A 23,731-nucleotide genomic window follows, 5' to 3' on the forward strand; every position below is an offset into this window, starting at 1 on the left:
CGCCCACTTGGTGCGCGGAATGATGTCACCACGCCAGTGGGCTTTTGTGTCCGCCACACGCGCCCCCCCCCCCAGAATTCCCGCGCACCTGGAGGGCCAGTTTGCGGGGCAGACGAATGACCCGGCCGAAGCGCCCCCTGGCGATCGGCGGCGTCCGGGGTGCAGGGATGCCAGGTGGGATGCCCCTGGCTGCCCCTGGGATGGGTGCAGGACCGGGAGGCGGCGTGGCGGCGGGGCTGGGCGGTGCCGGGGGTCCGCCCGCAGGGGGGGCGGCCCCGACGTGGGGGTCGGGCCACTGGCGGTGGATGGTCCACGTCGAGGTGGGCCGGCTTGAGGCGGTCTACCGAAACGCGGTCAGGAGTACCGCCGATGTCCAGGGTGAAGTGCTTCGCCCCTGTCTCCAGCACGCGGAAAGGCCCGTCGTACGGGGGCCGCAGTGGTGTCCGGTGGGCATCGTGGCGGACGAAGACGTACTCCGCCGTGCGAAGCTCCGGGGCGACGTGCGTCGGTGGGTGCCCGTGGCATGCCGTTGGCACCGGGGCGAACCTCTGGGCGGTCTCTTGCAGAGCGGAGCGCTGCTGTGCTCCGCCGTGCGAAGCCGTGCGAAGCGGACCATGGTGCCGTGGAGTCGGGGAGGAACTCGCCCGGCACCCGCAGCGGTTGCCCGAAGACGAACTCCACCGCGGATGCGCGCAGGTCCTCCTTGGGCGCTGTCCGGAGGCCCAGCAGGACCCAGGGGAGCCTGTCGACCCAGCCGCCGTCGCGGAGGGTGGCCCGGAGCGCGGCCTTCAATGAGCGGTGAAATCGCTCACACAGGCCGTTAGCCTGGGGGTGGTAGGCCGTGGTTCGGTGCAGCCGGACCCCGAGCCCCTGCGCCACCGCCCCCCAGAGCTCCGAGGTGAACTGGGGGCCGCGGTCGGACGAGATGTCTGAGGGGGCGCCGAACCGGGCGACCCAGGTGGCGATGAAAGCCTGCGCGACATCGGCCGCCGTTGTCGACGCCAAGGGCATGGCCTCCGGCCACCGGGTGGTGCGGTCCACCATGGTGAGGACGTAGGTGAAACCCCGCGAGGGGGGCAGAGGTCCCACCAGGTCCACGTGGACGTGGTCAAACCGGCGTTCCGGCACCGTGAACGGGGCCAACGGGGCCTGGGTGTGCCGGTGCACCTTGGCGCGCTGGCACGCGAGGCACGTCCTGGCCCAGCCGCGGACGGCCTTCCGGGGGCCATGCCAGACGAACTTGTCGGCGATCAGCCTTTGGGAGGCCCTCGCGCCCGGGTGGGACAGGCCGTGGATGGCGTCAAACACCTGGCACTGCCAGCCCGGGGGCACGATGGGGCGAGGACGCCCGAGGGAGACGTCGCACAAGAGGGCCGCGCCCGCGTCATCGAACGCCACCTCGGTGACGCGGAGGCCCGTGACGGCGGTCCGCAAGGCCTGGACGTCGGGGTCAGCGGCCTGGTCCACTGCCATCCGGGTATAGTCGATGCCGAGGTGGACTGCGTGGGCGACGGCCCGGGAAAGGCAATCCGCCACCGGGTTGTCCTTCCCGGCGACGTGCTGGATGTCCGTCGTGTACTCGGACACGACCGAGAGGTGACGCTGCTGCCGGGCCGACCACGGCTCGGTGACCTTGCCCATCGCGAAGATCAGCGGCTTGTGGTCGATGAAGGCAGTGAACGCACGGCCCTCGAGCAGATGGCGGAAGTGCCTGACCACCAAGTGAAGCCCGAGCAACTCGCGGTCGAAGGTACTGTAACGGCGTTCGGGCGGGCGAAGCTGCCGGCTAAAGAACGCCAGCGGTTGCCAAGCTCCACGCACCCATTGCTCGTGCACAGCGCCCACCGCGTAGTCCGAGGCATCGGTGGTGAGGGCGATCGGTGCATCGGGCGCCGGGTGCGCGAGCATGGTGGCGTTAGCCAAGGCGAGCTTCGCGCCCGTGAATGCCGTGTCCATCTGCTCGGTCCAGGTAATGTCACCTTTGCCCGGCTTACCTCGGAGAGCTTCGTGCAGGGGGCGCAGGAGCTGGGCGACGCGGGGCAGGAACCGATGGTAAAAGTTTACCATGCCCAGGAACTCCTGCAGCCCTCTGATCGTGCGGGGGCGCGGAAACCCCTTCACCGCCTCCACCTTGGCCGGTAAAGGGATGGCCCCATGCCTGGTGATGCGGTGCCCCAAGAAGTCGATGGCGGTGACGCCGAAACGGCACTTCGCGGGGTTGATGATCAGGCCGTGCTGGCCCAGGCGTTCGAAGAGCGTGCGGAGGTGGAGCAGGTGCTCCTCCCGGGACGCGCTCGCGACTAGGATGTTGTCCAGGTAGACGTAGATGAAAGGTAAGTCGCGCAAGACGCTGTGCATGAGCCGCTGGAATGCCTGGGCCGCATTCTTCAACCCAAAAGGCATCCGCAGGAACTCAAAGAGGCCGAAAGGGGTGATGACGGCCGTCTTTGGGACATCCTCCGGTTGTACGGGGACCTGGTGGTAGTCCCGGATGAGGTCCACCTTGGAGAAAACGGTCGTGTTTGCCAACCGGGCGGAAAAGTCTTGAATATGCAGGACCGGTTAGCGGTCGGGGGTGGTGGCATCGTTTAGCCGGCGGTAGTCACCGCACGGCCGCCATCCGCCGCCGGGCTTGGGCACTATGTGCAGAGGAGAGGCCCATGCGCTGTTGGAGCGCCGTACGATGCCCAGCCGTTCCAGCGTGGCGAACTCCGCTTTCGCCACGGCGAGCTTCGTGGGGTCGAGGCGGCGTGCCCGGGCATAGACCGGTGGGCTGACGGTGGGGATATGGTGCTCCACCCCGTGTTTGACGGCCACCGCTGAAAAGGTGGGCCGCATGAGGGCCGGGAAACTGGCGAGGAGGCGGGTGAATGCGTCCACTGCCGGAAGCGTACAGACTAACCTCGCCGGGACGGAGCCACTCAGCAAGCCACTTGGCAAACCGCTCGGTGAGCCGCTCAGCGAGCTGCTCAACGAGCCGCTCAGCGAACAAGTGAGCGAGCTGAAGGTTTTGGCCTGGACGAGACGTCGACGCTTAACGTCCACCAACAGCCCATGCGCACAAAGGAAGTCCGCACCGAGCAGGGCCATTGGCACGCTGGCGGTAACGAATGACCATTGGAAGCGCTGCCCTCCGAACCGCAGTGAGAGGCAACGCTTCCTGAATGTGCGGATGGGTGTTCCGTTGGCGGCAAGCAAAGCGGGGCCCGGGCCCGCGGCTTGCTTGTCGGACGCGGAGGCAGGGAGGACGCTTACCTGCGGTCCCGTGTCGCACAGAAAACGACGACCAGACGAGGTGTCCGTGATGAACAGGAGGCTGCCGGAATGGCCGACGCTCATGGCCGCAAGTGAGCGCCGGCCCGGTCGTTTTCCGACCCGTCAAAAGAACACGGCGGGCGGCACGTTCGAGCCTTGTGGCCGAACCTGGCGTGATAGTAGCACCAGGTTTGCGGCGGTGGCGGCCGCGTCGGCCATGCCGGCGGCGGTGGTGGTGGCGGCGGTGGTAGTGGGCGGGGCGTAGCAGCGGCCACGAGGGAAGCAGGGGGCGCTGTAGCCTCCGCACCGGGATCCACTACGGCAGCACGTTACACCGACCGTGTGTCGCAGGCCGCGAAAAATTTGTCGGCCTCTCCGGCCAGGGCGCGGGGTTCTGTTATTTTGGAACCGGCCAGCACGAGGCGCACCTGTACAGGTAGCTGGCAGAGGAAAAGTGCTCAGAACAGGAAATCCAGGCGCTGGTCTCCGAGAAGGGACAGCATGAAATCCATCCGAACGGACGGTCGTGTGTCACCGAGGGCGGGAAGGTCCAGGAGGCGGTCGGCGCGTTCGACCTCCGTGAGCCCGAACGTGGCGAGGAGGAGACGTTTGAGCGCTGCGTACTTGTGGTCGCCCGGCGGGCGCCGAAGGATGGACAAGACGTGGGCGGCAGTGCCGGGCCCGAGGGCGGCGACCACATGGTAGTACATGGTCTCGTCCGCCGTGATGCCCCAGAGTTGGAATTGAGCTTCGGCCTGCACAAACCAAACGTCGGCTTGCGCTTCCCAGAACTCCGGGAGTTTGAAGGCGACGGCGTTGGTAGCCATGGCGCGTTCGGGGGTCAGCGACGGCTGAACCAGTCGGGGTCACCAGTGTGGTGCTGTGCACACACAACTCGATTGCCAAAAAGGTAGGCCACAACGCGTGGTACAAACGAAAGCACTTTATTACAAGCTCGCACATCAGCGCTGGGCGGGCTCGACCTTCGAGCCCGCATATATGTCCCGAGGCCACGCCTTGCCCCCGGGCGTGGCCGATCGGCCGAAAGGCGGGGCATGTATCTCAGTTCCACGCCCGGATGCTTGTGCCACCCACTGGTGTGCGGAATTATTGATCATTGTGCCCGCCACAATATGGTATTTCACAAAACACACACATGGAGTAAAAACTGAATTACATTACAGAACTGTACGTGGTTTTCATTCTAATATTTTTTGAGGCGTTACAGAATGAATTTTAAAAGCAAACCTGTCTGGTCCCGCTCCTAGAAATAGGGATGCTTATGACGTCATCTGCGTGACGTAATCAAAGGCAAGGTGGTCTGGGCACGTAACTGATAATTGCCGCGCAACTCGCTTTAGACTCGTCAGAAAGTGAATTTGACGAAGATTTTTCTGATCAAGAATCCTCTGATAGTCAAAATAATTATAAAAACTACACGCAGCAAAACTATCCTCGAGATGATGTGTGAGTCACGTGGGTAATGAAATCGCCGATTTGGGGTGGGCGGAACAATCAAGCATAAAATAACATCCAAAAATAGGACCACGGGTCCTGAAGCTCACCTGGATCAGGAGCAACAGTCACAAACCCCTCACAAACCCCTCACAAATCCCTCACATGTTTTTTTGCCATGATATTTTTGGACCTGATATTTTTAACCCTGATATTTTAAATATTTTTAACCCTGATAACCCTGATAACCCTGATATTTTTAATGCCATGAAGAAACTTTGGTACATCATGGGTGATGAAGGTTGTGATTACGTTTCATTGAAATTGTGTATTGTTTCGGAGAGGAGAGCAAATACCTATTTTATGGGGTCAAAACACCCCTCGTAGTTTCCCTTAATGAGCGCAGATCATTAGGCATCAGATATGAAGCTTGTGGTCAAGTTTCATCAAAATTGTGTGTGTAGTTTCAGAAAAGAGAACACATACATATTTTGGGGGGGTCAAACACCCCACCCCCGTAACCCTCCTCATTGAGCACAGACTTTGATGCGGTCAATGCACCTTTGATAGGCATTATATATGAAGCTTTTGACCAGGTTTCATCAATATAATGTGTATAGTTTCAAATAAGATAGAAAATACCTATTTTGGGGGGTCAACTCCCCCACCCCGTAAATCCCCAATTGAGCGCAGATTTTGATGCGGTCAATACACCTTCGTTGGGCATTAGATATGAAGCGTATGGCCAAGTTTCATCAAAATAGCGTGTAGTTTGAAAGAAGATAGCAAATACCTATTTTGGGGGGTGTCAACTCCCTAACCCCATAAACCCCCAATTGAGCGCAGATTTTGATGCGGTCAATACACCTTCGTTAGGCATCAGATATGAAGCTTGTGGCCAGGTTTCATCAACATCGTGTGTGTAGTTTCGGAGAAGAGAGCAAATACCTATTTGGGGAGTCACCTGCCCCCCCCCCCTCCCCCCCTCCCAACCACCACCTGTAGACCCCCTTAATGAGCGCAGATTTTGAATTTGTTTTGAAAGGCATTAATTAGACATATTGGCCGATGTATATTATATTCCAAGTTTGAGCTAGTTTCAAACTATAGCCTTTGAGATATGAGCACAAACATATTTTGGGCGGACGGACGGACGGACGGACACCAACGAGATTTCGAGGGTTTTCTAAATAAAACTTAATAATGCGGAAACAGACGATGCTTAAATTTGGAACATATTACCTCAACGTACAAAGTATTTACTTCTGAAATTTGCAGCCGATTTCGTCCAGTAGAAGCCGAGAAACGTATTTTCAGTCCCCATGTTAAAGTTGCATCCAGAGAAACGATCCCTTATATAAAGGGAGGGGCGCTTTGCTCCTTCCTTGATACAGCACAGTACTGTATCTCACTTTAGCAGAGCCCTTCCCTTCGCCACGCCTCTGTCACGCCCAGAAGTGCGGGGGTGGAGCATAACTGAACCAATCGTACCTTTGATTGGTTCAAAATGTGCGCTGCTATTGTCCTCCTTTCCCCATTTTTATTTCACATTATCCTCGTCCCAGAACAACTTGCTCTCCCACTTTTCTCCCTTTTACATCATTCGTTTCCTGCTGGTCGACCGGAAGGCGTATGCCCACAACGTTACCCTGTTCAAATCTCGACTAGTAATCGGGCGGTGTATTGTCCGACGTTTTCCCACTTCCATCGACACCGGAAAACGAATGTAAAGGTGAGTTTTTCGGGGGAAAGCCGATAATGATTACAAATTGTACTATAAAGTTACATTTATTTATGTTTATGTGGAACCGGGTTTGGCTCTGCATTACATTCCAAACAGATTGTGAGTGCATCATGATATTGATAATGCATATTGTTTGTTAAAGGGCTTCGCTGTGGTAATGTGGCGACAAAAACAACATTCCCGCTCATTTATTACGTCACAAGATAGCATCGAGTTCGGACTTTCAATGAGAAACACTCAGCAGGGAGAGTTTGAATGGGAACATGCTTGTTATGAAAGATAGTTTGGGTCACGGGACGAGGCTTAACGGGCTGCTGTGTCCCAATAGGGAAGGGGTGGTGCTGCATGTAGGTGCACGCAATCCTGCAAAGTGGGGGGGGGGGGGGGTGCTTAATTCGACCAGAACCATATTGAGTTAATGGAAATTGGAAGGGTCCAACGTAGGGCGACCAGGAAGACCCATCCGCTGTATCAAGGACGAGAAGTTTAAATCGTTCGGCCTTCCTACTTTAAAAGTACTGGAGATAATAAGGCGGGACATGATGTGCATGGAATATTCAGATTGTTTATCAGTATGATAACACTAACCCTGCCTCACTCCTTCTTTCAATGAAGGACTTTACGTTTGAGGGGTACGCCAAGACCCCTCCACTCACCAAGTCATCATAAGTTGGGACAATCTACCCCGAGTGGTTGTGTGAGCACCATATCCATCAATGCCTCTGCAACACTAACAAGGCCTACAAAGACCATCCAGCCAAATTTCAATGACTGTTTTAGGAATGTCAACCCTGGTAGCAGGGTAGCTGTTTTTCAGCTACCTCGGGGAGTGACGTCCCTGCCCTGTGCGAGTCCCTGGCTCAGCTGGCTCCTTGTCCGGGGTAATGAACCCCTACTGCTTTGTGGGGGAAGCCTCTTTAATTAGGCTAAGGCTATGAGAAGGACAATCAGATATCAAACCGCACCTGTTGTCAGCTTGGGCAGTGCGACATCGTGGATAAATGTGCCCATGAAAGTCAGTGGTGGCACCAATTCAGCCATCACTGCGCAGCATCCGCAGACAGCTGTGTCCACTTTGGATATCAAGGGCAGCCGTCATCATGCCGACGACCCGGCCAGTCTGCTGCGCCTACGTGCATCAGACTTTACGTTGCATTTACTGCACCTGCAGCCAACGATGCTCATAGGACAAGAGAGTGGGAGAGGGATAGCGCACACCTCTATCACTTTAATCACTTATCTGTCTAGGTTTTTCCCATTATTGGCACCAGCTCACTTGCTCACCTGCTCACCACCCATTTTTACCTATACAGCCATCGCACAACGCACAATGCTTAGTGAGCATGCCAATGAAGGGAAGAGATTCGTCGAAAGCGACCACTCACACCATCAATGTCAACCGTCTCACCACACCAGGTATATTTACAGCAGAATCTCAACATTTCAAAATCGGATAAGTCTTCAACAAACACCGAGTGCTTTTCTTAAATTATTCCACGAATCAAGTAAAGCCGGGGCCTAGCACGTTGGCCTAGAGCTGTGCATACTCACCTCTAAACGGTCTAGCCTGGGTTTGAATCCCGACCGAGCTATGAACTGGAATCCTGGTGTTTCACAGGTGGGGTGATTCAGCAAATGAGTGCACTGGCCCTCAGACGGACGTTAAATGGGCCACCTGTCTGTCGGCATTAGGTGGTGCACGTTAAGGATCCCACGGTGTCTTTCGCGAAGAGTTCGTGAGCTATCGCCGGCAACCTGAACAAATTACAAATCCCGACCCGAACCTATAGAAGGTGATGCATCGGTGGCACAGCCTCAAGGTGTCGTTCGAAAAAGTAGATAATTGTGTCACTACCCTGGCCAAGTTTCCTTTTTTGGGGTGAGTTATATAATGCGTACACGTTAGTGGTGTTTGGTGCTCAGGTTAGGCTTCATTCATGAAGAGTCGGGGAGTTATCGATGGCGCACCCTACCTTGAACGAATTCCAAATTCCTGCCTGGACTGCATGTAGCAGGTGATCGGGTCTTCTTGGAGGTTCCTTGACACCAGGTTACTCCACCTGCTATCTCAGGATGTGGTTGCTGTCTGGGCAGCAGCTTCTGCATTATAAACAAATTGATCACGTGGTTCATATGTGAACGGCCTTCTTCAGATATGAAGGGACTCACCCAAGTTCAGTGTTCATTGTGAACATCAGAGCTAGACGTGTTCAGGACTTGAATCGTGTCACTTTATGGTTGCCTTTTTATTTTTCAGGTGTAAACTGTGAACAGCATGTTGGGATTCCAAGCTTCCCAGTGTCTTCGACCACTTTGGCTTTCAATTCACCTGCGGTCTCATAATTCCCATCATGGTTTGTGGACATCTCTGCATGTCTGGTCACATCCTCTTCCGGTTTCCTTTGCTGCTACCTCATTCTTCCTCCTTCTGAAGTTTTTTTTTCTACTCTGCGGTTGTTCATTGCTTCAAGTGAAGTTTTCTTCTTTTAGTTTGATTGATATGGTGCATCGCAAATAGGGATCCTTGAATGACAGAGGGAAACTGACCTGCTTTTCCAGTAATATGAACCAACAGTAATCAATCCCACCTCAGTTACTGTTTAAGGACCAAACATAGTGTGGCTCCGACCACTAAAGTTTTTCTGAACATTACAAACTCCAGACAGTTCAGCTGTGGCCAGGGCTCTCGATGCTCGGATTCGAAATGCTTGCTCCCTCTGCTCTTTCAACCCTTCACCTATCCAGGATGCACGTATTCTTAGAGTAACCCTTTCCCCATTCGTATTCCAAAAGTTGTGGAAACCGCCAACTCGTGATCCCTACACCGTCAACCCATGATCCCTACACCGTTAAGTCATGATCCCTTATATCGCCATCTCGTTATCCCTATGCCGCCAACCCGTGATCCTTACACCGACAACCTGTGATCCATATGCAGCAAACTTGTGATCCCGATGCAGCAAACTTGTGATCCCTGTGCAGCAAACTTGTGATCCCTATGCAGCAAACTTGTGATCCATATGCAGCAAACTTGTGATCCCTATGCAGCAAACTTGTGATCAATATGCAGCAAACTTGTGATCCAAATGCAGCAAACTTGTGATCCCTGTGCAGCAAACTTGTGATCCCTATGCAGCAAACTTGTGATCCATATGCAGCAAACTTGTGATCCCTATGCCGCAAACTTGTGATCAATATGCAGCAAACTTGTGATCCATATGCAGCAAACTTGTGATCGCTATGCAGCAAACTTGTGATCGCTATGCAGCAAACTTGTGATCCATATGCCGTTAACTCGTGATCCCTATGCAGCAAACTTGTGATCCATATGCAGCAAACTTGTGATCGCTATGCAACAAACTTGTGATCCATATGCCGTTAACTCGTGATCCCTATGCAGCAAACTTGTGATCCCTATGCAACAAACTTGTGATCAATATGCAGCAAACTTGTGATCCCTATGCCGCAAACTTGTGATCCCTATGCAGCAAACTTGTGATCCATATGCAGCAAACTTGTGATCCCTATGCAGCAAACTTGTGATCCATATGCAGCAAACTTGTGATCCCTATGCAGCAAACTTGTGATCAATATGCAGCAAACTTGTGATCCAAATGCAGCAAACTTGTGATCCCCGTGCAGCAAACTTGTGATCCATATGCAGCAAACTTGTGATCCCTATGCAGCAAACTTGTGATCCCTATGCCGCAAACTTGTGATCCATATGCAGCAAACTTGTGATCCATATGCAGCAAACTTGTGATCCATATGCAGCAAACTTGTGATCCATATGCCGTTAACTCGTGATCCCTATGCAGCAAACTTGTGATCCCTATGCCGCAAACTTGTGATCCATATGCAGCAAACTTGTGATCCCTATGCAGCAAACTTGTGATCAATATGCAGCAAATTTGTGATCCAAATGCAGCAAACTTGTGATCCCTGTGCAGCAAACTTGTGATCAATATGCAGCAAACTTGTGATCCATATGCAGCAAACTTGTGATCCCTATGCAGCAAACTCGTGATCCCTATGCAGCAAACTTGTGATCCATATGCCGTTAACTCGTGATCCCTATGCAGCAAACTTGTGATCCCTATGCAGCAAACTTGTGATCCATATGCAGCAAACTTGTGATCCCTATGCCGCAAACTTGTGATCCCTATGCAGCAAACTTGTGATCCATATGCAGCAAACTTGTGATCCCTATGCAGCAAACTTGTGATCCCTATGCAGCAAACTTGTGATCCCTATGCCACAAACTTGTGATCAATATGCAGCAAACTTGTGATCCATATGCAGCAAACTTGTGATCCCTATGCAGCAAACTCGTGATCCCTATGCAGCAAACTTGTGATCCATATGCCGTTAACTCGTGATCCCTATGCAGCAAACTTGTGATCCCTATGCAGCAAACTTGTGATCCCTATGCAGCAAACTTGTGATCCCGATGCAGCAAACCTGTGATCCATATGCAGCAAACTTGTGATCCATATGCAGCAAACTTGTGATCCATATGCAGCAAACTTGTGATCCATATGCAGCAAACTTGTGATCCATATGCAGCAAACTTGTGATCCCTACGCAGCAAACTTGTGATCCCTACGCAGCAAACTTGTGATCCATATGCAGCAAACTTGTGATCCATATGCAGCAAACTTGTGATCCATATGCAGCAAACTTGTGATCCATATGCAGCAAACTTGTGATCCCTACGCAGCAAACTTGTGATCCATATACTCCTCTTGTCTTGTCTCCCTCTGGCTCTCCCTCCATCTCTTTCCCACGTATTTACTACCACACAACCCACTGTCAGTATACTACTCCTTTATCATCCTTCATCTTGCTCTTCAAGCCAACATTTTGCTCTTACATTTGTTTACAAGGATATCAATAGACAATATATCCATTGTTAACTTGGCATCTGTGTTCTCAGATGGGAATGACAAGGTAGCCAATCTGAATTTTTCTCCTCCCCACTATTTGATGTATTTTTATGCCTCCGCCGACGAAATTGCCGGAGGCATTATGTTTACAAGTTGTCCGTCCGTCTGTCTGTCCATCCATCCATCCATCCATCTGTGATAGGTATTCGTTGCCACGATAACTTGAGAAGGGCTGAATGGATCTTAGTCAAACTTGGTGCATGTATTTATAATGAGGTAAAGATTAAATGATTTGATTTTGGGGACCAAGAGGTCAAAGGTCAAAGTCTGTAATAGGTCTATAACTTGAGAACGGCCAAAGGGATCTAATTCAAACTTGGTACAGATATGTATTATGATGTAAAGATTTAATGATTAGATTTTGATGTCCCAAAGTCAAAGGTCAGATGTCATGTCAGGTAGAAATGTGATAACTTGAGAACTGCTGAATGGTTTTAAGTCAAACTTGGTACAAGTATTGTAATGATGTGATAATGTGGGCGGAGGCATATCAGTCGGCGTCGTGATGTCGAAGAATGTTGTTTTAGTTTTTCTTCTTTAACATGCTTGGGCCTTATCTTAAAGTCCTACTTTTTCTTTATTTTCCTCCTGCCTTATCCACATTATCCAGTCCTTATGCTTCCATTCATTTTGCTTCCTTATCCTGCACTTCCTCCTTCCTTTCTAGTATTAATTTTATTTACACTGTTCTTTGACACAATCTTGCTGTTGATTTTTCTGCAACAGTCACTAGAAAATGCTGTTTCACTGGTGTGCGGCGCAAGCTCCATGCCTGTGTTGTCGGCAGTGGTCCAGCAGGCTTCTACACTGTGCAGCACCTTCTCAAGGTGGGATTTAAATTCTTATAATCAAAGTGTACTGGGCTCCTGTTGGTCACAATTACAGGCGAGGTTTTATGGCGGTTAGCTGAAATTGAAATACCGATCACTTAAAAAGTGAAACATTTGAGGTCAATGAATGCTTATAACCCAACAGATCATACAGGTGCTGCGTTCATTGGTGTGCGCTTAAATACGCAGTATTTGTCTGATGGCATCAAAATCTATTGACTGCCCTCTTTCAACAAATTGCTTGGGCCAGATGCTAATATCATGGCCAGGTGTTTGAGGAATACCTGGCCAATAGGCAATAACCATCTTCTGTTGCACTTGTCTCCCATCCAAAAAGTAACGCCTGATCATATTCTGTGAATTGGCAATTATATCGGTTTGAAAAACCTATGTACAGACATGTGCATTTAAGGAATATGCAATTATTGTTCACACATTCGCCATAGTTTAATGTAAACTTGCATTGGTGAGAAACAAGGCTATTGATAGGATCTTGGGAAATATTTACTGCTATGTAGTATTTTGTGAACAGCATTATATTCGTCACTGTTATCTACAAACAAGACCGAAAGTCTAACAGCGGCGTAGCTGGGCTTGTAAAATATTATAAACCACAAACACACTTGATTAGCTTTTTGAACAGTCACTAATGCTGTTTATAACATTAAACAAAGAAATTTGGAGGAATTCAGATATCCATGAGGTAAGTTTTGCTTCCAGAACTGAGGGAAGATCTACTGTAATCTAGATACCCCACAAGGGTTGGGTACCTACCGTTTTGTTGGAAGAGACGTAACGCCGATGCTTTCGATATTTGGTGGTCATTTTAACAATCGGTTTGTTTGTGTTTCACAATGAATGAAAAACGTATAAGTAGAGCACCGTGATTGTGATATATGACAGGTTCGACGATATGTTCTGCATGAACGGCATATAAATCAAAATGGCGGTGAGTGGATAGGCAGCCGCCGTACCACCGTAATGACATCAGACGTAATCACATCACGCTGTCATGTGACCAGATCCTCAGCTCTGATTGGTATACGTTTGAGGGGACATACATACATCCATACATACATACATACAGATGGACAAACACTGTTCTAGACGGCTTTGCCCTATGGGCTATGCCGTTAAAACTTTTAAAGGAACAACAAATAGGTGGAAGTCTCAAAAGGTCCAGGTCTGCACTGAAGGGTCTGCAAAGGAGCATATTCCAAGGTGTGTGTGTGTGTGTGTGTGTGTGTGTGTGTGTGTGTGTGTGTGTGTGTGTGTGTGTGTGTGTGTGTGTGTGTGCGCGCGCACGCACAACCACAATTCATGGTGCATGTAATGATCACATATGTATAATTTTTTACCTGTGACATGTACCATGTCAACAAGAGCTTCGCGTTGCTATTATTCTTGTTGTGCTTCGATTTTTGAAATGTGCACCCATTGGGCGGATAGCTGCCGGACCACACCCACATCTGTCGCTTGACTCCATCCACCATCACACCGAGACTAAATGATATGGCCGCCATCTTGGTTTTCTGGTGGGCCATGCCTGTATGACTCTGGCCTGTATGGCCTGTATAAACACATTAGGCCTGTATGACTGCTAATTATACACTGCCCAGCATTGTTGCATCAGATTTCCATTGGCTTTGTTTGGGTCAAGTGTTATTCACGATGAGGGACCACGAAAAATGAAATCCTATGACATGTTGAATAATAGTAAGGTTTAATCAAACCTGTCAGAACCCACTGTAGTCAAGCGTTACATTACATAATCAAGCGTTACATTACACAAATTACTAAAACCTTTCGCTTTGTTTGGGTCGAGTGTTATTCAGAATGAGGGACCCCAAAAATGTAATCATATGTTAAACTAGAATGGCATACCTCCGCCAGACTGAACAGTTCATGTTTTGTATCCCACTGATAGGCCGGATCTGGATTCTGACCTGAACCAAAATCTAATCTGCTTGTTCTTGTCACCTAACCAACTCGTCCACCTAGTTTATTCATAACTCGTCCATAACTTTTTAAAATATCATGTTATATATCGCTTTTTGCCTGATCTCTCAATGGTGAAGAATGACTTAAAAATTAAATAAATCACATATCCGAATCCATATTCAGATCTTCACCAAAATCGAATCGATTAGTCCTTCTCACACACCCAACCGGTCCACCACGTTTCGTCCAAATCCGTCCACAACATTTTGAGATATCTTGCTATGTATCGTTTTTGGCCCTATCTCCCAAATGGTGAAGAATCAATTAAAAATTATAGTAGCCTGATCCGAATCCGGATCTTCACCAAAATCTAATAATTTCGTCCTTGTCACATGCACTATCTCTCTGCCAAATTTTGTCTGAATCCGTGCACAACTTTTTGAGATATCTTGTTCACAGACAAACAAACAAACAGACAGGGGTGAAAACATAACCTCCATCCACCTTGGGTGGCGGAAGTAATAATAGGTTTAATCAAGCCTGTCAGAACCCAAGGTATGTTTGATCGCACAGTAATTAAGCGTTACGTTATGCAAATTACTAAAAAAAAAATAGCATTACGTAATTTTTGAACGGCCCCATATTGGGTGTTAAATAATCTGTGACTGTGTGATGAATCAGCTCGTTCTGATATAACCATGGCGGAGGCTGACATGGATGAGAGGCGTTGACTTAATTTTTTAATCACGCATTAAATGTGCTTCCCAATCGCGCTGCTCATCTTTTAAGAGTGCTTCAAATGCATGCTTAAAATCCAGATTTCGTTATCAGATTTTGTCACAGGTTGTGACCACAGTGCGGTAATTATTGTTTGTGTGTGTGTGTGTGTGTGTGTATGTGTGTGTGTGTGCACGTTTTGTACGCTTGTGTGCTTTGCGTACTCCTCTAGAGGAAGTATGTCCATCTGGAAACGAACAGCTCCAATGCTTCCATTGTGCTACTCATAATCTTAAGTTTGGTGCTATCTGTATCACTTGTTCCACATTAGTTCAGGGTTTGTGGGGTTTCATGTTGAGAACTCCCACTGTGTCATTGTTGAAAGGAGTTCTAACACACTTCTTCATTTTTCTGAGTGTCTCGATCCTAACCCTGTTTGTCAATGCTAGCACTTCTGAGGATGTCAACAAGTACAAGATCTCGGATGTCTGAGAAAGTAGCTACTGTTCCTTTGCCAGCTGAAGGTTTAATTTTTATGCCTCCGCCCCCAAAAGTGGCCTCACGTATGTAAGCACATTATGTTTTCGGGTTGTCTGTCCGTCCGTACGTTCGTTCGTACAGGCTAAACCTCGTTTTTCTCAGCAGCCACATGTCCAATTGAGACAAAACTTTCAGGGTCGGAGTGACACTCTTGCGTAATGTTTTTGTGATAATTGTGACATCATAGGTCACGTGGTATGACAGCCATCTTGCTTTAAACGCAAATAATTAAAAAAATATTTCTCGCAAACTGCTGAATGGAAAAGAAATTTGAAACTTGGCACATTGTCAAGTACTCCCAATGGGGAACAAAAGCATGATAATGATGACATCAACCAGCCAAAAATGTTGTAATCGAATTCCTTATCCTAAAAATCTGAAATTGCATGCACATGATGACCCATTTGGATTGAAATATTAAATTTGTGACATCATAGGTCACATGGTTTGGCAGCCATATTGGATTTAATCTAAAACCTTAAAAAACATCTTATCCCAAACTACCAAATCAATTGACTCGAAACTTTTTCTGTCATTGACTAGACATGGCGATTAAAAGACGATCACGAAAAATCATTGGTCACGTGGTTTGGCAGCCATCTTGGATAGAAAAACGAACCTTCTCCGATCAACACAAAACTTCACAAATGCGATCCCCTACCCATACATATGCAGAGTGAACATTTTTAAGGTCATATGTCACGTGTTTTGGCAGCCATATTGGCTTGAAAGCCGATATATATATAAAAATCCCTTGTCTGAAACCGCTTCACCGATCGATGTGAAACCTGTCATAGCTGGTGAAAATGTGATATTTGAAAACAGCTGAAGGGATTTAAATCAAACTTGTTTATTTTTTGGACAGTGAACAAGGGCATCTACCCGTTGTGGGACTATGCGGAGGTATATTGGCGACAGTCACATTGCTCTAGTTAATTTTATTTTCTGGAGATTCCTTATGCCATCATGATATTGATTGCAGCTTCATGTGAGATTCACAATAGTGAATCTACAATTCAGCATCACTTGTGACATTTGTTTAAAATACCTTTCAAAAATGTTCATTCCTCACTGTGTGTGCAGAACAACAAGGAAATTCTAGTTGATCTATATGAACGTCTCCCCGTTCCCTTTGGACTGGTGCGATTCGGAGTTGCTCCTGATCATCCTGATGTTAAGGTAAAACTAAGCCCAATTTAGCTTCGTTAAAACTCAATAAGATCAATGTTTTTTTAACAACCTCTCCTCTGATCTAGCAGTTCCTGATTTCTCAGCCCTCCAACCATGTCCAGCTTCTCCAGGATTCACGCATGTTCTTCCAGTAGCCATCTGTTTAAACTCCCTAAATAAAGGCTTGCCGCAAGCCTTATCTCTCTTGCTCCTCATTTCTCCTGATTATAATACAGCCTTCTGTAGACATTTCAACTTCCCACTTCCCTTTAGGTCTTTGAACACGCAGTGCACCACCATGTCATGTCATCCACGATCGTTATTCACGATCTTTTTTTTTTTCACGATCTCCATTAATCCTCCTCCTTCCTTCCTTCCCTAACCCAACCCTCTAACTTGCAGGTTACTTTGTTTCCTATCTTCTTTTCCTTCATTCCCTTGCTTACTACATCCAACCGTGGCCCACTGCCCCACTGTCACGACATTGCCCGTCTAGATATAGCATGTAAATATAATTAAATTAATGGATCCCTTCTCCCCCCACTACCACCCTCAGAACGTTATAAACAGCTTTACGCAAACAGCTCATTCAGAAAGATTTGCCTTTTATGGAAACGTGATGGTGGGAAGGGATGTGATGGTCTCCGACCTACAAGAGGCTTATGATGCGGTGGTTTTGGTGAGTTTTTGTCAGGGTCAACCTGTGCTTACTAAGTGGTTTGCTGGACTTCTCGCATCAGTTCATTCAAAACAACGAGACATATCGCCACAAAGGACAAAGACAACACAAGTGAAGGACACAAGGTTGATAGGGATGAAGGTTGAATGGATTTGTGATAGCAAGCAGTGGGTCTAAGCTAGTGAGAAACAAATGTTTATTTCCTTATTGTGCATGATTGACGTTTAATTTTAACTTGGGAATTTACTCTTTTTTGATACTTTTTTCCATCTTGACAGGCATGTGAGTGAAAAGGATTTTCTGTGTGTAGGAAGTCATCTGTGCACAATGTTATGTGCATCAAGCACTAATCTCTTTATTATGTACATTGGTAGTGTGTGCGGTGTGTACCCCGGTTTAGAATAGGTACAACGTATCCCTGCATGTCGTAAGAGGCGACTAAAAGGGTTGGCGTCAGGAAGGGCATCCGGCCATAAAAACATTGCCTCAAAAAGAGAACCATGACAAGTACAACGACATATGGGCAGGGTACAGCCCGAAGTACCCCGTGGGGGACCCCACTCCCTCTCGTCAAAACTCAAGGTGGGGAACCCGATCGAAGCAAGGGTGGAAATCACTCCATTTATGACGACGAAACGTCTGATGCCCGACGTGGAGATCGGTTTCTGAGGTTTGGGACATGGAATGTAGGGACAATGACAGGGAGATCAGGAGAAGTGGTGGAAGTATTGGTCAGAAGAAGAGCGGACATATGTTGTGTGCAGGAGACGAGATGGAAGGGAAGTGGTGTGAGAATGGTGAAGGATAGGCAGGGACAGAAATACAAGTTTGTGTGGCAAGGGTGCCCAGAAGGCGTGAATGGTGTTGGTGTCCTGTTTTCTGAGGAGTTTGTAGACAGTGTGGTGAGTGTGACTAGAGTGATTGAAAGGTTGATGATGGTGAAAATGATGATTGGAAAGCTCTTGGTGAACGTCATCTCGGGATATGCTCCGCAGGTCGGTCGGAGCGATGAAGAGAAGGAGAAGTTCTGGTGTGCGATAGAGAAGCTGATGGAAAACGTGAAAGATGAGGAAGTTGTTGTGCTAGGAGGAGACCTAAATGGACATGTGGGAAGGAGTATGGACGGTTTTGAGGGAGTTCATGGGGGTTACGGATATGGTGTGAGAAATGGAGAAGGTGAAAGGATTTTGGAGTTTGCTGATGGAGCTGATTTGTTGATTTGTAACACTCAGTTCCAGAAAAAGGATAATAAGCTTGTTACATACATGTCAGGTGGGTCGACGACAACCGTTGACTACCTGCCAGTGCGTAGGCGAGATAGGGGGCACCTCCGGGACACAAAGGTGATCCCGGGGGAGGAGGCTGTTTCACAGCACCACTTGGTTATCTGCGACATGAGGGTGAAAGGTGCAAGGAGAGCTCGGCAGGTGAAGTACCAACCGAGAATGAAGGTGTGGAGGTTGAAAGAGGTGACAGTGAGGGAGGCATTAAAAGAGAGGCTGAGTATGGTAGAGGATGATGTGGTTGAGCTTGAAAGTGGTTGGATGTCAATGAAAGATAGTCTGTTGGGAGCCGTTGGTGAGGTATGTGCATGGACAAAAGGACCACCGAGGCACTCGGAAATATAGTGGTGGGATGATGAAAGAAGATTGATGAGAAGAAGAAGAAGTTCAAGGAGTGGCAGAAGGCGAAGGGTATGGGGGCAGAAAAGGCAGAGCATGAAAGTTATAAGGCAGCCAGGAAGGCTGCAAAGAAAGAGGTAGCAAAGGTGCAGGTGGCATGTAGGAAAATGTTCGGAGAACGCTTGGATTTGGAAGAGGGTCAGAGAGCGGTATTCAGGATTGCAAAGCAGATAGCGAAAGAGAGGTGTGATGTGATGGGGGTGAGTTGCTTGAAGGATGAAGTGGGACAAATCGTTGTGGACCCAGATGGAATTAAAGGAAGATGGAAGAGACATATGGAAATACTGTTGAATGCAGAGAATGAATGGGATGGCAACATAGAGAGTAACCCAGTTTTAGGACCGGCAGAGAAGATAACCGAGAAGGAAGTTGAGGAAGCGATAAAAGCAATGAAGAGACGAAAAGCGGGAGGGCCGACGGGAGTTGTGGGAGATATGTTGAAGGCAGCGGGAAATTGGGGTGTGAAGAGAATGACAGAGATCTGCAATCTGGTGGTGAAAGAAGGCCGCATTCCAGTGGATTGAGAACTGAGTACCCTCGTCCCTCTATACAAGGGGAAAGGTGACCCTCTGGACTGTGGCTCGTATCGAGCGATAAAGTTATTGGAGCATTGAATGAAAGTATTGGAAAGGGTGTTAGAGAGGAGGATAAGGAAAAAAGTGAAGATTGATGAAATGCAGTTTGGATATATGCCAGGAAGAGGAACGACAGGCGCGCTTTTTATTGTGAGGCAGTTGCAGGAGAAGTACATGGAGAAGAGGAAGAAGTTGTTTCTTGGGTTTGTTGATCTGGAGAAAGCATTCGATAGGGTTCCACGTGAAGTAGTGACATGGGCATTGAGGAAGTTAGGAGTGGAGGAATGGTTGATCAGAGTAGTGATGGCAATGTACAAAAGAGCGCGCACAGCTGTAAGGACGAAGGACGGGAACAGTGGTGAGTTTGAGGTGAAGGTGGGAGTGCATCAGGGGTCGGTACTACGTCCACTACTATTTGTAGCTGCGATGGAGGTGCTGGCTCGGAACGTAAAGGAGGGTTTACCGTGGGAGTTGTTGTATGCAGATGATATGGTGTTGATTGCAGAAAGTATGGATGGACTGAAGGAGAAGATGAACAAGTGGAAGGAATGTATGGAGACAAAAGGTCTGAAGGTGAATATCGGAAAAACAAAGGTGATGGCAAGTGGTAAAGCATGTGGTGAGGTGGAAAGAACTGGGAAGTGGCCGTGTGCTGTGTGCAGGAAGGGTGTCGGAGTGAATTCCATTCAATGTACAATGTGCGCTGAGTGGGTTCATCAAAAATGTAGTGGTTTGAGAGGGTCATTAACCAGTGTGGCAGCTATGTTCAAGTGTAAGGTGTGCACAGAGGGAGCTGCAGATGGAGGAAATGTTGAGTTGGATCTTGGAGATGGCGTGAAGCTGGAAGGTGTGAAAACATTTTGTTACCTAGGAGACATGCTGAATGGAGAAGGTGGATCAGACTCGGCAACGGTTGCTCGAGTGAGATGTGCATGGAAGAAGTTTCGGGAACTGAGTGGCGTGCTGACGAGGAGGGGAGTGTCGTTGAAGCTGAAGGGAAAGGTGTATGCTGCATGTGTGAGAAGTGTTATGATTTATGGGAGCGAGATATGGGTAATGAACGTAGAGCAGCAACCAAGGCTGGAAAGGGTGGAAATGCGAATGGTTTGGTGGATGTGTGGAGTATCGTTGAGAGAGAGGAACACAAATGATGAATTGTGAAAGATGATTGGAATAGAGCCTGTGATGGATGCTGTGAAGAGAAACAGTTTGAGATGGTTTGGTCATGTGTTGAGGAAGGATGAAAGTGACTGGTTGAGAAGAGTGATGGAAATGAATGTAGAAGGAAGTAGAGGACGGGGAAGACCGATAAAGACCTGGCTGAAGATGGTCGAAGAAGAAATGCGGGCAAGGGGGTTAACAAGGGGAGATGCAGAAAATAGAGCAAAATGGAGAAGATTGTCATGGGGACCGCAAGGCTAACCCCTGCTCTTGCAGGGAAAATGGCCTTAAAATGCCTGTTCTTGTTGTTGTATTGGTAGTGAGGGTGTGAGGAGTGGTGGCAGGGAGGTTGGGGTGTGGGGGTGAGGGTGACTGGGTAGAACCATGTGTGCAGATTTGTTGCTTTTACTTAAAAAAAAAAAGTGAAATATTGAATCAGAACAGGACGTTGATCTTACATCAGTCACTGATTTTTTTTTTGTCACTGATCTGCACATAATACTCCGTAATGTCAAAATGGAATTTTTTTTAAAAATATTTTTTTTACAAAATAATTTTAAATTAAACACAAAAATATTTAATTTACATCGTAGGTATTCAATCGCCTGAGTCAATACTTCCTACAAGTGCCTTTAGCAGCGATTACAGCTTTGAGTCTTCTTGGGTATGTTTCTATCAGCTTTGCACATTTCGATTTGGGGAGTTTCTCCCATTCTTCCTTGCAGATTTGCTCAAGATCTGTCAGGTTGGACTGGAAGCATCAGTGAATAGCAATCTTCAAGTCTTTTCACAAATTCTCAATGGGATTCAAGTCTGGGCTTTGGCTGGGCCTCTCAAGGACTTTCACATTCTTGTTCTGAAGCCATTCCAGTGTTTCTTTCGCTGTATGCTTGGGGTCATTGTCCTGTTGGAATGTAAATCTTCATCGCAGTCTAAGGTCTTTTGCACTCTCAAAGACTTGCCTGTATTTGGCTTCATTCATTGTTCCCTCTATCCTTACATGTCTCCCAGTCCCTGCCGCTGAAGAGTATCTCCATAGCATGATGCTGCCACTACCCTGCTTCAGGGTAGGGATGGTGTTAAATGGGTGATGAGATGTGCTCAGTTTCCACAGGCATAGGGCTTTGCATTCAGGCCAAAGAGTTCAATTGTCGTCTCATCATATCACAGAATATTTTGCCTCATGCTCTCAGAGTGAATTATTCATTCATTCATTCATGCTCTCAGAGTCTTTCACGTGCCTTTTTGCAAACTCCAGGCATGCTGTCATGTGCCTTTTTCTCATGAGTGGCTTCCATCTCGCTATTCTACCATAATGCCTGGGTTTGTAAAGTGCTGCGGAGATTTTACTGAATTTATGTAATGCTGTATACCATCAAAATCCAATAGATAGATGGACATAAGGATGTATATTGCCTTTCCAGAAAAAAGGCGACCTAGTGCTTACAAAAAACTATGGAGGAATCGCTCTAACATCAATAGCGGCCAAAATATACAACCTGATGTTATTAAACAGAATCAGACCGCATATAGAACCAGTTCTGCGAAAAAAATCAAAATGGCTTTCGTACTAGTAGATCGACCTCCGGGCAAATCCTTACTATTAGACGTCTTGAAGGCGTTAAAGCTAAAAATATTCCTGCTGTTTTCCTATTTATTGATTTCTTGAAAGCTTTCGACTCCATCCATCGAGGTAAGATGAAGGAGATACTGCGAGCATTCGGGATACCTCAGGAGACAGTTAATGCCATCATGATGCTGTATAAGAACTCGCATGCAATAGTCCGATCACCTGACGGCGATACAGACTGTTTTGACATCATGGCAGGAGTTTTACAGGGTGATACCCTCGCTCCCTACTTATTCATAATATGTCTGGATTATGTGCTACGCAAAGCAATAGACACCAACAATGAACTTGGATTTACCCTAAGTAAACGGAAAAGTCGGCGATACCCATCCAAGAAGATTACAGATGCAGATTATGCAGATGATCTTGCGGTTCTAGCAGACTATAACAAGGATGCAGCGACACTACTACACAATATTGAAGAAGTAGCCAGCCAAATTGGTCTCTACATAAATGCCTCGAAGACAGAGTACATCAGTCTTAATCAAGATCAAGTTGTAGACATAAAATCACTCACTGGTGAAAACATCAAAAAGGTTGACGAATTCACATACCTGGGAAGCAACATCGCCTCCACAAAAAGAGATGTCGACATCAGACTTGGAAAGGCTTGGGGAGCTTTAAACAGTCTAGGCAAGATTTGGAAATCTGCGCTTCCAATAGAGCTGAAACGAAACTTCTTTAGAGCAGCTGTTGAATCGGTTCTTGTATATGGGGCAATTACATGGACCTTGACATCATCACTAGAAAAGGCCCTGGATGGTGCATGCACTCGCATGCTCAGAGCAGCCCTTAACATCTCATGGAAAGAGCACCCCACAAAATATGAATTGTATGCAAAAATCCCACCAATCAGTGTAACCATACGTCAACGTAGATTAAGATTCGCTGGGCACTGCTGGAGAAACAAAGATGAGCTCGCAAGTGATGTTTTACTTTGGTTACCAACTCACGGCAAACAGGCACCAGGGAGACCTGCGAAAACATGTATAGATCAGCTTACAAATGATACTGGGTGTCTGGTTAACGAACTACCTAATGCCATGAGTGACAGAGATGAATGGAAGAAACGTGTCATGGAATGCCGAGCTAGCTCGACGCAGTAGTAGTAGTCGTAGTAAAGTGCTGCAAAGACTGTTGTCCTTCCGGCAGGTTCTCCCATCTCAGCCAAGGAACTCTGTAGTTCTGCCAGAATGATCATTGAGTTTTTGGTCACCTCCCTAACCAAGGTCCTTGCCCGGTTGCTTATTTTGGTTGGATGGCCAGCTCTAGGAAGAGTCTGGATAATTCCACATTCTTTCCATTTCCTAATGATGGAGCTCACTGTGCTCTTGGGAACTTTCAACGCTCTAGAAATTGTTTTATACCCTTCCACAGATATATGCCTCCTCACAATTATATCTCTG

The 23,731-nt window shown here is 48.0% G+C and overlaps 1 protein-coding gene across 3 annotated transcripts in view; it reads left to right on the forward strand.

The window, feature by feature from the left end:
• Positions 1-6,197: 6,197 nt before the first annotated feature.
• Positions 6,198-23,731, forward strand: part of FDXR (ferredoxin reductase) — a 29,954-nt gene continuing 12,420 nt past the window's right edge. The window contains exons 1-5 of one of the 3 annotated variants that reach the window (XM_068115839.2): positions 6,198-6,442; positions 8,712-8,808; positions 12,127-12,227; positions 16,512-16,607; positions 17,155-17,277. In XM_068115839.2, coding sequence (XP_067971940.2) covers positions 8,730-8,808; positions 12,127-12,227; positions 16,512-16,607; positions 17,155-17,277 — 399 coding nt within the window. In that variant the 5' untranslated portion in view covers positions 6,198-6,442; positions 8,712-8,729. Of the gene's footprint in view, positions 6,443-7,109; positions 7,152-7,779; positions 7,871-8,711; positions 8,809-12,126; positions 12,228-16,511; positions 16,608-17,154; positions 17,278-23,731 lie in introns of those variants that run through there. The other 2 variants (XM_068115841.2, XM_078778944.1) reach the window with 2 other exon arrangements.

Source organism: Myxine glutinosa, chromosome 5 (genome assembly GCF_964187855.1).
Source record: "Myxine glutinosa chromosome 5, kmMyxGlut1.1, whole genome shotgun sequence".
Classification (NCBI taxonomy): Eukaryota; Metazoa; Chordata; class Myxini; order Myxiniformes; family Myxinidae; genus Myxine; species Myxine glutinosa.